At 39.0% G+C, this 18,062-nt stretch overlaps 1 protein-coding gene across 1 annotated transcript; it reads right to left on the reverse strand.

Annotated features, from left to right (window-relative positions):
* Nucleotides 1–1,156: 1,156 nt before the first annotated feature.
* Nucleotides 1,157–2,676, reverse strand: LOC145687393 (zinc finger MYM-type protein 1-like). The gene is made up of 2 exons (XM_081760851.1): nucleotides 1,997–2,676; nucleotides 1,157–1,877 (listed from the first exon to the last, which is right to left on the reverse strand). Exons 1-2 carry the CDS (start codon nucleotides 2,674–2,676, stop codon nucleotides 1,157–1,159), a joined length of 1,401 nt encoding a protein of 466 aa, XP_081616977.1.
* Between the last annotated feature and the right edge of the window lie 15,386 nt (nucleotides 2,677–18,062).

Below are 18,062 nucleotides of genomic sequence, written 5' to 3' on the forward strand. Positions count from 1 at the left end.
AAAAAAAAAAAAAAACTATTAGAACGGGGAGAAGTATAGAGGAATCAGGGGTCACCACAAAACCTCCAACAAAATCCACAACAGAAGATGAAATACTGGACTTCGCAAGATGCAGAAAGCGTAGGCACTGTGCTTTTACCCATAGGCGCCGACACGAAGAAAACATTGGGGGGGGGCTCAACTACTCTAAATAGAAACAATGATTTAGGGTTAGTTGGTTGAAAACCAACTGGTTTTAATCAGAGTGGATTTAGACACCTTGTAGCCAGGGACGTAGCAGGAATTTATTTCGGGAGGGGTCCAAAGCTTTTCGGGGGGTCCAAACACAATTTCAGGCTAAATTATATTAAAAATTGTAAAATTGCCCCTAAAATTAGACTAAATTTACAAAAAAGTCCGGATTTCGGGGGCGGGATCCGGACCCCCAGGGCCCACCCCTGCTTACGTCCCTGCTTGTAGCCTAAGTTCTCCCTCCCTCCGCTTCGTTTGGTTAACAGTTTTCATTCACTTTCTCACTATTTACGTTCCCCGTTTCTGTGCGTCAATAATGGACTACTGACAACTCGTCACAATGCAGTTGCAGTCCTCTCAACTGGTCTAGTGGCTGGCGCGCGTCCATTTGGTGCACATAGTCCCGGGTTGGATTCCCGTTGGGAGAGCGTTGAACTACAGTGGGTCGGATTTCAGCTTAAATTGTAGATCCATGTCTCATATAGCCTTGTTGCTGAAAAGATACGATGAATAATAATCAAATCAACTCAACAATACAGTTGCAACAATTCAGAAACGATAATGGCTAAGAATTCACTATAACCAATAAACTGTTTAACCTTTTATCTCATAATAAGTTCAGTTAAACCTCTTAATAACGGACATCAATGGGACATGACTATTTGTTCATATATGAAAGGCGACTGTAAAAGGGAGTGTTCTCTCCCGTAACAATACATATATTTGTGCTGGGAGGCAGAAAAAAAAAAGTTTGAACATTTCCAATGTTTGAATGATACGAGACAATAAAATAGATGTAGGAATAAGATATGATTACCAAATTTAAATTTCTTATTAAATTGTAATATTATGTTAATATTAACTTACTTGTATTTAGTTGATTTTCTTCTATCCAGGTTCAGGTTTGTAGGTGGCAAATGGAGAATTACTTCTTTTTCATAGCAAAGGTTTGCCTGCGAATTTCGGTGCGCATTATAAATTCGTCTGCAATAAGATCAAGATCGAGTCCTGCAGAAAGTTCTTGATGACAATTTAAAATTGCTAACGCGTTGAGCCGTTTTGTCCCATGGTAGATCGTAGATAGGACTTTAGTCGTCTTAAAGAAGAAATGGATCTCTCCGCTAGTGGATGGTAGCGTCAAAAATAATCGAACGAACTTAACGATTTCTGGCAACATGGTTTGAAGATAAGTGTTTTGCTTTAAGAGGTCAAGAACACACGCGAAACTTCGGAAAGGTTCGGAGCTAGTTTGTGTTTTGCGAAGATCAAGTACCATATCACGATGTAGCTTGAGCCGTTCGATATCTATATCGTCTTTGTAAAATTCGTCTATAGCACTAACATCATTTGTTTCACCAATGATAAACCGTTCACAGAGCCCTAGAAAATGTTTTATTTTAGTATCAAACCGTGATTCTAAACACTGTACTGCTGTGTCAATAGTTTCAAAATATTGTTGACGATATAGCTGCTGCGGGTTTTCATATTCATGGGGATTATCACCTTGATTGATCCGTTTTGGAAGTTTTCTTGGTCGCGGGAGAGCTGGTTCTGAAAGCTCAAGTTCGTTTGCTTTTCCTACTACATCTGCCCAGAACGTGTCAAATTCAGTATCTGTTCGGAAATTCTGCAAAGTGAGCTGTAGGCTGAAATCATATTTACAGCATCTTAAATACATAAAGTTTTCTTTTGTAATGCTGTATTTGCGCTATGTATGTGACAAAACAGCTTCATTAGCAATGCGAGATGAAAAAAGATATCGAACGAGTGCATTTGAACCAGGAAGCCATGTGCTTTGGCACCAGCATCTGACTTATCTGATAAAGATTGCTCTGACATAAAATCCATAAGCTCATGGTAGTTAAGGTAACACGACTGAAGAGAGACATGTCGTACTGTCATTCTTGTTGGACAAAACGGTCGTAAATTAATCGACTTATCATTTTCACTTTGCAGTTGATGAAAGAAAGCCAGTCTCTTAGGGGAATGTTTTACAAAAACAATTATTTCCCTAACCAGGTTGAGGACATTTCGACACCCTGTCACATTTCTTAAAGTATCTTGAACAACCAAGCTAAGAGAGTGAGCAAAGCAATGTACATAAGAAGCCCTCAATTCTAATTGAGATACTTTTGCTTGAAGTCCTCCACGTACGCCAGCCATATTGGAAGCGCCGTCGTAACACTGGCCTCTACAATACGTTATTTCCAAACTGAAACGTAGAAGAACATCTTGAATTATTTTGAAAAGCGTTTTTGACTGTGTGTCATTTGTTGAGTAAAAGCCTAGAAAAATTTCATCAATTTCAAGATCGTTGGTGACTATTCTAAAGCAAAAGGAAATCTGTTCTTTCACTGAGATATCTGCTGTTTCGTCAACAATCAAAGCGTAAAACTTTGTGGATTTTATAATGGACACAAGTTGCATCACTACAGCATTACTCATAATTGATAACATTTCGTTGCATATATCGTGTGATATCCATCTTTTCTCTCTCTCTCTCTCGTTCAAGCCACAACTTAAGGATAGGGCTGTCTTTACTTCTCAACCGGAGCAAATGATTGAAATTGCTTTTGTCGTCAGTATGACCCCTTATAGCTAGTCCCTGAACAGCCAAATAACGCAAAGAAGAAAGTATCTTCAGTAGGGCAATTCTACTCTCTTCCATCTGAATTCTTTTACCATCAGAGAGCTGGGAAGATACATTGATCTTGCTATTCAGAACATGAAGTTTTGAAAACGATTCTCAGTGACAATCAGAGCTTTCATGTTTTCTCATTCTTTCCAGCGCTTTCTTCCAATTACGGAAACCAGTTTCAATAAAGGTTAACTCCATTTTTGATGAAAACCTCAAAAGTTTTTTCTCATATGCGTCTTTGCAAATTTTACAAAATGCCGCGTCTACTTTAGCGTCATAAAACAACCAAGGAAACTTCTCACCCCAATGTACCTGAAAGGTTCTTTTATTTGATATAGATCTGTCTGTAGATGAAGACGGCATTGAAATTTCCTCTCTCTCTTCCTCAACAACAGAAGCACTACTATAATATTGTCAATCACTGAAATAGAAGGTTCATTTTGCACTTTTTTTTTCGTTCTCACTATAAAACGATCCATTTTTCAAGTGTTCAATTAACACTATTGACCCGCAAATAATGAATGAGTGAATAAATAAAACAAACACCACTAAAACTCACGCTCCTCTTCTTCCAGAAAACTGAAACAATAACACGTCACCACAATAATATTTATTTCTTCTGTCAACATTATCGACAAACTAACACACCGACACGACACGAAATCTTTGGGACAAAACACATCGGAGTATACGTTATTACTGACTGCGTTATCTCCACAAAATGACCAAAACTCAATATTTGAAAATATAGAAAGAAAAACTTCAGAACAAAGAAAGGGAAGCAGGGTTGATTTTCTGCAACCAGGGGTCATAAACCCCTATATAAACTAGCATGTGTTGCAACTGCTAGCAGGGAAAGTTCAGAAGGCTTCTAGAATCCCTAGAAAGAAAGGCGCACTATACTTGTCCTTTACATCCGCTCATATAGTAATAAAATGACGGTAATTCTCTCTCTCTCTCTGTTTTGATGCTCCAGGAAGACAATACTCACCAATACAGTCACCAGTAAAGAATTGAAGCTGGGAACGGGAGAAAAAAAGTATTCTCTTTCCTCTTTTCAATAAAAGTTCTGAAACGGAAAAATAGTTGTTTGACGACACTAATTTTACTAAAGAAAACTAAATATTATATTCTGAAACTGAAAACGCACCTGAGTAGTTATTTTCTAAAACTGTCTGGAAAAAGTATTTTGAAGAAATAATACGAAAACATAACTGAAATATTGGGGGGGGGCTCAGCCCCCTCATCGGTAATATTGGGGGGGCTGAAGGGGTCTGAGCCCCTAGGTTCCGGCGCCTATGCTTTTACCTATTTTAAACGTCCAAAAAGCGAGTAGGGCCAACTCTTGTTCTGGAGTCAAATATCAAGCAATTGTAATGACAGAACAAATCCTATAAATAATCACTAAATTACGCAGACGAACAGTGCTAGTGGACACCGGATCGAGCATTTCCATCTGGCCCTTCGAATATTTACTTCCTGATGTTCAATTAATATAACATAAAACAGCGGTTAAATGGATATGAAATAAAATTAACTTGAAATATGTAGCAATGGTATCATTCAAAGTTGGGAAACGAAATTCTATCATTACTTTCGTGTGATGAAGAAATCATGTATTCCAGTTATTTTTGGTTTAGACTTGCTAAAACGCTTACATGTTACAATCGATTTAACAAAGAATCTTATCTCTCTATTTAAAAATCATAAAAAGCCAACATTCCCAGAGAAGAACCAGGAAAACATTTTATCACAACGCACGACTCATATACTTAGAAAACGAAAACAAGCTTGCATTTTTATCGACAAACGCATTACTTTAGTTCCACTTTTCCACGCATTTATTCCGGTGATAGCAAAAAGACAGATTGATGATTCTACATCTTTCTTCGTATCGTTTCTCCAAGACTTCCTTGACATATACAAGCTATCGAGCAAAGGTTACACGTAAACAACATGACTGGTAATGTCCAGTCCAGTTATCCTGTAACTTTGAGGAAAATACGCCAGTGGTGGAACTTGTGGCATGTCAAGATTAATCTTTTGCAATAATGGAAGCAAACTCAATAGAAGAAAATAAAAATTGTACAATAAAATAGGAGATTGACAATTCTTTGAAGTATAGATAAAAATTTTCAAAATTGATGTTTTTGATATTAATCCTAATTTAGACCAGTCGCAGAAACATGCCATTCACGAGTTATTATACAAATACAAAAATGTTTTTATACACTCCGGACGGCATTGGACATTATAGGGCTACAGTCATAAAATAAGAATCCCTAAATCGGCAGTGTTCCAGAACAAATCTCCCTGTTCCAATGCATGTTCGAGATCAGGAAAACAAACAAATTCAAGACCTTATTAATGCTAGAATTATACAACCCACAGACGATAATAGCTTCGCCTCGCCACAAATTATTGTCAAGAAACCAAATACGAACGCATTTAGAATTGTTTTGAATTTACAGCAGTGTAAAACTTACATTAAATACCTGTGGGTGCCATTCCAGTCAATTGAGTATGTGTTAAACACTTTAAAAGGCAAAAAATACATAACCACCTAATAAATTAGCACACAAGCTCTCTTAATTGCAACTAGGATGATTTTACATTGATTAACGAATAAGATCTTTTGCCGATGACATCGTGCTGAGAGGCTACACTTTTCAATAATACCTAAGGGAATTTTATTTTAAAAATTAAGAAATTTTTGTGCTTCACCTAAGACAAATTTATTTTACTCAGAGTGAATGTTCTCGTATATTTAGTATCAGGTAATTCTTTTAAAACCTCTGCAAGAAAGCTAAAAATATAGAGTTCAAGATTCCACCAAAAGAGAATTTTGCAGTTTTACGGGCTTATGTTCCTACTTACTGGCACATATCAAGGATTTTGCCATGAAGATAGAACGTTTTTAACAGATGTTTCCAAAGCAATGTTTGTGTTTTTCAAATAATCTTGTGAATTCTGTTCCTGGTGTGGGGGATGTAAGGTTCAGTATCTCAGGTGTAAGCAACTACCATAAAGCATGCTTCATTCAGGAGCACGTGTTTTCTATTCAAAACATAATCACCAACAGACGGTGGAAGAAGGATACCATAAAGACGCGCAGTTGGTTCCGAAGGAAATTGAAGATGGTCAACCCTCTCTTCACCAACTTCCTCTTCAGAAGACAGTCATAAAAGAGGACCTCAAGTGGACAGAAGAATAAGTCCCAGTGGTGATCCAGTGACCTTCCTAAACTATTTCTGAGATCGTTTTGTGTTACGGAGGTTTTGTAAACTCCGTATTTCTATAACTACCTGCCGCGGAGGTTGCAAAAGGCAAAGAGATACAACTATACTGTCTCCTGAAACTACGATGAGTAAGAAAGATATCCTTTCAATCACCAACCTAGACCGCTGTGGGATAGAAGATTTTACCTTTTAATCTTAAGTTACTTATCACCATCGACTTTGGTAGAGGCAAAAGCACTACAGCTAAGAAGCATGGTGTTGCTACTGTCGTTGCAACCACAACACCGATCTGAGAATAAGCTAGCAATTATTTATTTCTAACTAATTTACGGCTCTTAACTTGTTTCAGAGGCATATTGAAACGTGTGTCGCATGGATATTGTTCTCAATAGATTAGCGTGCACCGGAATATATATTCACTGAACCCTCAGACATTTACAAACCCGGCTATCTGTCCGCAAATTTGATTCGTGTTCCAAGATGATATACTAGGCCTACCTTTGAAGACCCACAATGCGCAACTTCGGTTGGGGTTGAGGAAAAGGGGGATACTTCTTGTTTGTCGTCAGCAGTGATTCATTTTTTGTTTGAAGTTTCTACGTGCACTTCGAACAGAAAAATGCCTTTACCGGGTGGTCTCTCTCTCTCTCTCTCTCTCTCTCTCTCTCTCTCTATATATATATATATATATATATATACCGTAAAACTAAAATGATAAAAGTCATTCCAGCTCCGAACTACATCCACGTTGAAAATTAGAATGAGATCGATTCAGTGGTTCCAAAGTTATGAAGATTTACCAGCATATATTTACCCACTTCGTTGGGTAAAATGAAAATTTAAATGCACAATCCCGTCTCTCATGTGTTCAGTCACCACGAAATATGCTGTTTCGTTTTTAATGGCATCGAATTAAACGGCATCGGAAAGATCACTGATCATCTCGGCTACCCGGAAATCATGAATTCGACACTAATATTAATCGTTTTCGATCATTTTATTATCTCTCCCTCTCCCAAGTTGCGGACTGAATTTGGTTTTAAACGGGATCTGAAGTGTCATTCTTCATCTCAGCGGCCCTAAAAACTACGGATCAAACACTTATATCGAAAAATTTTGACCATTTTTATATATCTCCCCCTCTTCTATGTTGCGCGGCAGGAAATCGGATGTGTCACAGGTCATCTCAGCGACCTCGGAAACTATGAATTCGACACTAATATGGCTTATTTTTTATCCTTTTGATTTATTTCTCTTCCCCTCTCTCAAGATGTGGGGTTGAATTTGCATTTTAACAGCATCAGAAGTGTCACTGTTCATCTCGGCGATCTCAAAAACTATAAATTCAAGACTAATATCGGTCATTTTCGACCATTATATCCCCCTCCGCCATGTTGCAGCCCATGTCATTGGAAGTGTCACCGTTCATCTCAGTGACCACCAAAAATGTGGATTCAGCACTAATATCGGTCATTTTCGATCATTTTAAATCTCTTCCTCTTCCAAGTTGAAGGTTCGAATTTGAATTTAAACAGGATCAAAAGTATCATTGTTCATCTAAGCGACCCAGAAAACTTTACATTCGATACTGATAGTGGTCGTTTTCGATCATTTTTATATAAAACTTTCTCCCCCTCCTACAACTTGCGGGGAATTTTGGATTTAAACTGGATGGAAATGTCACTGCTCATCTGAATGATCGCGAGAACTACGGAATAGACACAAATATTGTTCATTTTCGATCATTATCATATATAGCTCCCCTCCCCCTCAACAGTGCTGCGGCACACGCCATCAAAATTGTCACCGTAAATCTAAACTAATCCTAAAACTATGGATTCGACACTAATATTAGGCATTTCCAATCATTTTTAATGTTTATTCCCCTCCCCTACGTTGTTTTCTTTCCCTCCCCAACTATCAGGGTTGAACTTGGATTGAAACAGCATCAGAAGTGTCACTGTTTCTCTCATCGACCCCGAAAATTATGGATTCAACACTAATATCGGTCATTTTGATCATTTTAAATTTCTCCCCCTCCCCCTCCCCTACGTTGCATCGCGAAACTGAATAGCCTAAAACAATCCCTGCCCGAAAACTCATGTATGTTGAAAATTTGATTGAGATCGGTCGGGTGGTTCAGGAGTGATGAAGTCACAAAGCAGTCTTTTTTATTTTAATTTTCATATACTTCTCCTCCCTCACCCTTCGCTATGCTGGCTCGTCAATGTGAAACGATAAAAAACACCCAACGGCCGACCTTCATACATGTTGAAAATTTGATCGAGATTGGTTGTGTGGTTCAAAAGTTATTAGTTTTATTAATTTTTATTCATGCGTCCCCTTCCCCTCCCGCTCCTCTAGAATATACCGTTGAAGTGCAATTACAAAAAAGTTTCCACATCCGAACCTCGTGTAACTCGAAAATTTGATTGAGATCGGTCGGATAGTTCAAGATTTATTAAGTTACAAAAATAGTCACTTTCATTCTTATATAAAATGATTTTTATATATCTCCCCTTCCTTCTCATCCCATACATTGCTCCGTCAAATTTAAATCATAGAAACCATTCCAGGCCTGAACCTCATCTATGTTGAAAATTTGGTCAAGATCGGTTGAGTTGTTCAAGAGTTATTAAGATATATTTATTTTTATAGCCACTCCTCCACCCCAAACCCTCAGTTCTACCATCAAACTGAATAGCCTAAAGCCAGCCCAGCCTCCAGCCTCAAACCTCATCCATGTTACAAATTTGATCCAGATCGGTCAGACGGTTCAGTAGATTTAGAGTCACAAACAGTTATCTTCAATTTTATCCATCTATCTATCTATCTATATAGATTTATTAGCATATATTACCCGTTTCGCTGCGTTGAAATAAATAATTTAAATGCACACTGATATTGCTCATTTTGGATCATTTTAATGTATGTCATCCCTCCTCATCCCCCAAGTGTCAGGGCTGAACATTGACTTAAACAGCATCAGAAGTGTCACTGTTCGTTTCGGCTACCGCAGGAACTATAGATTTATTAGTAGTATCTGTCATTTTTGACCATTTATATATATACATTTCCCCCAGCCCCATGTTGCGAGCCACGACATCGGAAGTGTTACCGTTCATCTCAGCGACCTCAAAAAATGTGGATTTAGCACTAACATCGGTTATTTTCAATGATTTTTATATATTCTTCCCCTCCCCCAAGTTGTGAGTTTGAATTTGGATTTAAACGGGATCGGAAGTACCAATGTTCATAGAAGGGATCCAGAAAACTATAAATTCGATACTGATAGTGGCCATTTTCTATCATATTTATATATCTCTTTCTTCCCCTCCCCCAAGTGGCGGGGCTAATTTTAGACCTAAACCGGATCGCAAATGTCACTAATCATCTGAATGATCTCGAAAACTATGAATTAGACACTAATAATATCGGTGATTTTCGATCATTATTTTATATAGCTCTCCTCCTTCCTGCGACATACGGCATCAGAATTGTCACTGTTAATCTCAGCTACTCCTAAAACTATGAATTCGACACTAATATTAGTCATTTTCGATCATTTTAAATGTTTATTCCTTTCCACTACGTTGTACCCTCCCCCTCCCCAACTATCAGGGCTGAATTTGGATTGAAACAGCATCAGAAGTTTCACTGTTTCTCTCATCGACCCCGAAAACTATGGATTCAACACTAATTTCGGTCATTTTGGATCATTTAGAAATTTCTCCCCCCCCCCTCATACGTTCCATTGTGAAACTGAATAACCTAAAGCAATCCCTGCCCCAAAACTCATGTATGTTGAAAATTTGATTGAGATCGGTCGGGTGGTTGAAAAGTGATGAAGTCACTAATGCAGTCATTTTTATTGTATTATTTTTACATATATATCTCCCCCTCCCCTCCGCTACGTTGGCTCGTCAAAGTGAAACAATAAAAAAAACTCTCAAGGCCCGACCCTCATATATGTTGAAAATTTGATCAAGATTGGTTGGGTGGTTCAAAAGTTATTAGGTTTTATTAGTTTTTATTTATACGTCCCCCTCCCCTTGGATCTAGCGCTAAAGTGAAATTGCAAATATGTTTTCAGATCCGGACCTCATGTATCTTGAAAATTTGATTCAGATCGATCGGATAGTTCAAGAGTTATTAAATTACAAAAATAGTCACTTTTAGTCTTATATGAATTGTTTTTTATATATCTCCTCCCTCCCTAGGTTGCACCGTAAAAGTTAAATGATAAAAACATCCCATGCCCGAACCCTATCTATGTTGAAAGTTTGATCAAGGTCGGTTGAGTGGTTCAAGACTTATTAAGTTTTATTTATTTTTATATATCTGTCCCCTCCCCTCCCCCTCTCCTTCTTTGTACTGTAAAAGTGAAATGAAGAAACCATCCCCACCCAAACCTTATCTATGTTGAAAATTAGATCGAGATCGGTGGGGTGGTTCAAGAGTTAAGTTTTATTCATTTTCATACATTTTCCCCTTCCCCCTGTCCCTCCCCTACAATCTACTGTCAAAATGAAATGATAAAAAACTTTTCAGGTTTGAATTTCATATATGTTGAAAATCTGATTGAGATCGATCGGGTTGTTCAAAAGTTATTAATTCACAAACATGGTCACTTTTATTTTTATATTTATTGATTTCATAAATTTCCCCCTCCACCCCCTCCCCTACGTTCTCCGTCAAAATGAAATGATGAAAGTCATCCCAGTCCCAAACCTCATCTACATTGAAAATTTGATCCTGATCGGTCATTTGGTTCAAGAGTTATTAAGTTTTATTTATTTTTTATACGTCCCCCTCCTCCCCCAGCCCTAAGTTCTACTGTCAAAGTAAGCAGCTAAAAAGACTCCCAGGCCAGAGCCGCATCTATGTTGCAAAGTTGATCGAAATTGGTCGGGCAGTTCAAGAGATTAAGTCACAAACATAGTCACTTTCAATTTTACAATATAGATTTTATATATATATATATATATATATATATATATATATATATATATACACCTCTCTCTCCCCTCAGTTCAAACGAAAAAAATTTAGGCATAGGGTTATTTTTACGTAATATTCATATCCTAGTTCGTACTGTGAATAATTCCTCTGCTATAGCTTCTAATTTTCTTTAACATTTCAACAAATACTTGATTGGCAACAATGGTGAACGTTGCTGCAGGGAGTTTGAATTGCTCTAGTTCCTGCTTGCAATACACACGTAGATGGCACTGCGTCGGAATACACACCGATCGAGAAACGAAATTTTTCAGTCTGAATACACACTTTTCACACACAAACCGGCTGTATCCGTATAAACGAGCGGAGTCAAAAGAACTCGCGGGGGGACCCCTATAATGGTCCTGCACGCGTTAAAAGTAAAAAACTTTTCGAGCAACCACTAAAAAATTCTCGCTTTGCAAAAATTGCTCAGAGTGCTGCTCTGTAGCCGATCGACCTACAAAGATTGGCGGGTTCACCAACGCACACACACACACACACACACACACACATACACACACCTGTTTGTCTACCCTACAAAAGGTGTATGCAAGCTGGGCCATAGGAAAACCGAGTATGCACTCATATCTGCTTTACCAATGGAGCTATTTTCCTGATACGCTCTCAAAAGTTGCGCCAGCGATAAAGCTACATTTCCAGAGGCACCAGAATGCAGTATCTCGAACCTGACTGGGTACGTACAAGTGAGCACCCAAAACAACTGGGCATTTGCAAAAGGAGTAATTGTAACAAACGAAGACACTAACAAACAAACAAAGATATTGTGTGTAAAATGTGTAAAATGCGAGTTCAGTGAGTAAATGTGAGCAATGCAATTAGAGCAATTCCTTTAAACACTAGTTAACTTTGTAGCAAATGAATCACATGGATATATGCTGTTGATTTTTTTGGGCCCTCCAATTTCTTTCCACATTTTCCTTTCCACCAATTATTTCATAATCATTCACTCTCATTAATTACCCGTCGATTATAAGCTATAGATGATAACCAAGGGATATAAAACTAGAAATTTCATTTGATTTCAAATGGAATACTGCATTGATTCAATCCCCGAAGAAGTTAGTTTGTGGTGGACAACATCGTTTCCATGGGTTTTCTCGAAACTCTCCCATTTCCTTCCACATTCTCATTCTACTAATTATTCCATCGTCATTCCCTTGCCTTAACCATCGCCTCCCTTAACCTAACAAGGATATTTGTGGGACGTTAAACTGTAAGATTTAATTTCATTTTGAAATGGAATGGCGAGACTAAAGTAGGGTTATATCTGTTTGTTTTTCGATGAAGGTTAGGGTTTCTTTTCAGCACCGAGGCTGTAAGAGAGACTTATAAGTTAAGGTGGAATCCGAACCACTATAATAGTTCAGATTTTATTAATGCTTCCGTGAGACCATGTGACCAAAGAGGCACGTGCTAGCTATAAGGCCAGCGGGAGAACAATATTATATGCCTAAAGAAACACTAGACAAGATACATTATTCATACCAGGTAGGAGACCCGGGTTCGATTCCCGGTGGGATCTCATGTGGTTCGGATTCCATGTTAATCAGTAGTTCCCGTCAGAGATGTTCACCCTCGCGAGGGTGGCCCTCTCGAGGGCATCCTCACCCTCAAGTTCCCTCGCCTACAGTGACGCGAGGGCGAGGACAAGTTTTGGCCGCGAGGGCGAGGGTGCGCGAGGGCGAGGACAAGCTTCGATGGCGAGGGTGAGGGTGCGCGAGGGCGAGGAAAAGCTTCGACAAAGAGGGTGAGGGTGCGCGAGGGTGAGGACAAGTTTCGGCAGCGAGGGCGAGGGTGCGCGAGGGCGAGGACAAGCTTCGATGGCGAGGGTGAGGGTACGCGAGGGCGAGGATAAGCTTCGATGGCGGAGGTGAGGGTGCGCGAGGGCGAGGAAAAGCTTCGACGAAGAGGGCGAGGGTGAACGAGGGTGAGGGCCAAGTGTTACTGCGGGAGCGAGGGTGCACGATGGCTAGAGACAACTTCCTTCAGGAGAACGAGGGCACGCGAGGGAGGAGGACAAGTTTCCTTAAAAGCAACTGTTTTGGAGTTTGCTGTTTGACCTCTTTTGGAGAGAGGCAAAATTTAAAATATTATCTGCCATGTCCCCTAGATGAAAAGTTAGTGTCATAGCAAGGTTATACATTAATCGTATTTTTTCTTTCAATTAATTGCAGTAGACAATTTCTCGTGTGTACATACATAATTATTAAAAATAATAATGCAAATAAGAATAATATTTGATTTTTCCCATGAAAGTTTCCAGGTAGAAATAGCGCTACATTAAGAAGTAAGTGTGCCTCATTGTTGCCCTCCCTGTGCTGGAGACGTTTTAGATAAGAAGTGTCCACTACACTGTCATGTTTAAAGAGCGTTGGTAGACAGACAGACAGTCACTCACGTCATTCAGCAGTAAATGACAAGAGCGCTGATATCTGAACAAACACAATCAATGAGAGAACCATCATAATGCAGTAGATCAGATGGAAAAAGACTTGATGGAATGACTTTGGTTCATAGATGGCCATAGAAAACTAAAAACGAAAATATTTATTGCAATTAAACGATTAACACGATTGGTATTATTGGACGTGAGTACGTTGGCTCAGTGCTACAGCCAATCTCTGGTTTCAGGGGTCACTCGTTCGATCCCAGGCCAAGTGAGTTCGTGGAGGACGATAGCGTATACTTGGGTTTTCTTGGGATTTTCCCGTTTCCTCCAGTTTTCTCATTCCACCTATTCTTTCATCATAATTCACTTGCAATTCCATCAGTCTCCTTTAGCCATCGATGGCATAACCGTTGGATGTTAAACTAAAGATTTATTTTCTTAAATTTTTTTATTTATTTATTTATTTTTTTTTTTAAAGATTGGTATCTTTGAAAGCGTTTTTAATATAGTGTAAGAATATGCAGCGCACAGTCTTGAAAAGAGAGACTATTTTGGGCGTCCAGTAGGCTTCTTTCTGTGATCTGTTACCCTTCATTATCGACGTTTTTATTATTATTATTTTTTTTCGCTAAATAGGATATTAAAATAGAATGATTTGGTTCTATATCGCAAGTTTTAAAGCTCCCTGACAACTGATATTTAGTCAGCAAAGCATAGGAAAACTTAGAAATAAAGAAACAAAACTACCTGAAGTATTCGGCTATGGTTCATCTAATCATGGGCGTCGTAACGAGGGGCTTGGGTGGTCGCGTTCCTCCCAGATTTTCGTCACACGTATGTAAGCAAACTAAGAAAATAAAAGCATATATTCAGGGGTGTAGTCGAGAGTATACGAAGGTGTATTGCTCAATCTTAGTCATTTGCGCATATTTTCTGCTTCAAGGCGTGTAGTACTATATTCAAAACTAGCATATATAACCTGTGAAATTTTTAAGACTAGCGTATACTCTGTGAAAATTTTAAGACTATGGTGTACGCCGTGTGAAATTTTAGGACTTGAGTAGGAAGTTTTTGATAGTCTATTATTGCAACACAGCCCCTGCCCGCTGCAGCCCCTAGTTATTCGCCTCTACTTTCTAAACATTTTCTATATATTTTACATCCCTGGAGTTGGTGGCCCCGCATCGTGGAGGTTGTGGGGACATTATCTAAGCCTTTGGTCAAGTGACCTTACATTTGGACCTGTCAAGTGACCTTACATTTACATAGATTACTATTGAGATAAGTGGGTAAAACTGCATTCAGATTTACACCTATAATTTCATGATTCTTAGTATTCATCCTCCCGAAGGGGAACTTTCGAAGATGTCCTCAATTCTAACTATAGAGAAACGTTCTCACACAACAGAATAAACATAATTTCAAACCGTTCATTATCTATATTTAGAAAAAAATAGCACTCTACTAACGTAATTTGCTGTTTTGGAAAATATAAGTTTAGCTTATGAATATCTGGGAATCAGTCGATCTGTCTGTATTCTGACGTATTAGAGTTAATGTCCCTTTATAATTCATCACCGATGCCGATGCTAAAGGGTACGTGAATCTATAGTTTATGGTAGGATCCGAACCACCATAACGCGTTCAAACTTCACTCAAGGGAATCGAACCTGAGACTTGCTGCAAAGCAGACATGCTTGCTAGACACTATACTAACTTCCTTTGTATATTTCAATATCATTAACTTTCAGTAATCACCGATAATCGACCTATAACCAGAGTCGAAGTCTAAGAGGGAGTTATTGAAAATGTTTAATTATCCTAATTTTTATGTAAATATTTCACTTTAGAATATTAGCGTTTAAATACTCCTCTCCCCCATACAACTATTACACACGCTAATACTATGTAACAAGCAGTAACGACTACATATTTAAATATTATCAGGTGCAACATTTAATCAATCAACATATAACATATAAAGCTTATAAAATTTTAATTAGTCAGCTGGATTACATCTTATGAAAAAAGTTGAATAATTTCCACCTTATATGTTAGTTGTTTGACGTAACGTAAGCATGAAGGTAAGCTTAGATCTTTGTTCGAAATTCACATTGAAATGATATTCGCAAAGAATCTTCAGTGGGCTGAATCTCTTTCGTTCCAGGTTGGCTACAAGACTGCGATAATCGTAGGACGTAAAAATGAAGATTTTATTCCCCAGTCAGAATTTTTAAACTATCCTATCTCTTCAAGTCAATAATTGTCTGTTTTGCGTTTATTACTTTTCAACCACAGAGCAAAATAATTCAGTCACTCTACTCCTGTTTTAATGATGTATGGCAGCGTGTAACAAATTGTTGCGAGGTCCTGGGCAAGAAAAGTTTGTGATCGCCTTTTCAGTTTTTAATTGCTAACTATAATAAAATTTCTGGAAATCAATTAATCTACACATTTAATTATTTGTGCTAAAGAAAATAAAGGTTTGTTCTCTTACTTTCCCGTTCCACCATTTCTTTCATCATCATTCACTTGCAATTTCATCCATCTCCTTTAGCAGTTACATAACTCTGGGGCGCTAAACTAAATATTTCATCTTTTCTTTCATTACTACAATCTTAAAGTTTGCACGTATTAAAGTTTTCACGACATTATTAATTGTTAAATTGGTGGATTTATAAAAGTCAGTGCTAAATCATTTTAGGCTCGATAATCTTTCCAAGGCCCCTGGAGGTGCAAAGCCCTGAGCGTGCCATTTAGGGAGGAACGGTGGCTCAGCGATAGAGAAATTACCTTTGTTCGAAGGGTCGCATGTTCGATTCCCGTCCAAGTAAGTTCGTGGTGGAGGACATCGTGTTCGTGGGTTTTCTGGGGATTCTCCAGTTTCCTACCACATTTTCATTCAACTATTTCTTTCATCATTCACTTCTGTCTCTAGCATTTAGCTTGCATAATAGTGGGATCTTAAACTAAAGATTTCATTTTTTATTTGCCTTTACGTATTTGTAGTGTAAGGAATCCTTGAGACAACGTTTGAAAGTATCATTTCATAATTGTGGGAATTACTGAAAATAAACTTTCCAGCAATGATAGCTGCCAAAAATGAACCAAAACCAAAGTGATAAAGTGCACAAATTAGCCCCTAGGGTAGTTTCTTGAGACAAAGTTTCATATTTATGGCAATTATTGAAAATAATTAAAAATGTTAACATTGTTAAGGTAGGACAAATGTATCTCTATTAGTGGTGAATATTAACAATATTTGAGCATCGAAATTAACCTTACAAGCACATTGACACATTTCAGTTTATATTTTAAAATACCAATTAACTTAGATTCACATTCAAATCAATGAAGTCATTCATGTTATAGGTTAGAGTGGGTATATATTTCCGAGTGATAATTCAACAATAGTGTTCTGAAGTATTTTATTTGTTTGCTGACGGAGTTTCAAAATTAAGCTCTTTAGATCTTTCCCTTTGAATTTGTTCAAATTCCTCAGTTACGCTACATACATCAGGGATGGCCAACGTGTTGACCGTCAAATTCTGACAGATATATTCCGCGGCAGTCACTATGCCGCCACTCATCAAACCTTGATTTCACCCTCACCCTCATGAGAGCCGCCCTTGTGTGGCTGAATACTTATGCTTGCATCGTAGTTCAAGGAACATTTTGAAGTAAAGGCATTGGATACTGTTGATAAATGATGTAAACGTCACTATCGACCGAGATCTCTATTGTAACACTTGTTCCATTTTAGGTGTTCCACAGTAAGTTATACGATGATATGTTTAGTTTCCTTTCTTTAGAACGTACGTTAAGCAAGGGCGGATCCAGGACGGACTTCTGGTGGGGGTGGTGGGTTGTAATACTGCTACTTAGAGCTACTTTTAAGAGCTCCAAACTCTGGGATGCGTTTCATTTGTATATATAAAATAAAGAAGTTTCCTCTTCTGGGGGGGAGCGATCGCCCCGATCACCCCCCCGGATCTGCCACTGACGATAAGGAAATAATTCAACAAATAGGTTGAATAATTGATGCTCTGATCCTCACGAAGGAGGCCCTCTCGAGGCCTCCTCACCCTCAATTACCCTCGCCCTCAATGATATGAGGGCGAGGGTGCGCGAGGGCGAGGAAAAGTTTTGAGCACGAAGGCGAGGTCGAGCGAGGATAATGGACAACTCCTATCCCGAGGGCGAGGGTGCGCGAGGGCGAGGACAAGCTTCGATGGCGAGGGTAAGGGTGCGCGAGGGCGAGGAAAAGCTTCGACGAAAAGGGCGAGGATGTGCGAGGGCGAGGAGAAGCTTCGACACCGAGGGTGAGGGTGCGCGAGAGCGAGGACAAGCTTCGATGGCGAGGGTGAGGGTGCGAGAGGGCGAGGAAAAGCTTCGACGGCGAGGGCGAGGGTGCGCGAGGGCGAGGACAAGTTTCGGCAGCGAGGGCGCGGGTGCGCAAGGACGAGGACAAGCTTCGATGGCGAGGGTGAGGGTGCGCGAGGGCGAGGACAAGCTTCGATGGCGAGGGTGAGGGTGCGCGAGG

The sequence above is a fragment of the Thermobia domestica genome, chromosome 6, assembly GCF_964235325.1.
Source record: "Thermobia domestica chromosome 6, izTheDome1.hap1.1, whole genome shotgun sequence".
Lineage (NCBI taxonomy): Eukaryota > Metazoa > Arthropoda > Insecta > Zygentoma > Lepismatidae > Thermobia > Thermobia domestica.

What these genes read in the sequence shown, in the direction of transcription:
- LOC145687393 (XM_081760851.1), bottom strand. Translation starts at nt 2,676, where the DNA reads ATGAGTAATGCTGTAGTGATGCAACTTGTGTCCATTATAAAATCCACA. An exon ending in TTCCTGGTTCAAATGCACTC is followed by an intron (nt 1,878 to 1,996) that starts GTTCGATATCTT and finishes ATATGATTTCAG; the next exon opens with CCTACAGCTCACTTTGCAGA.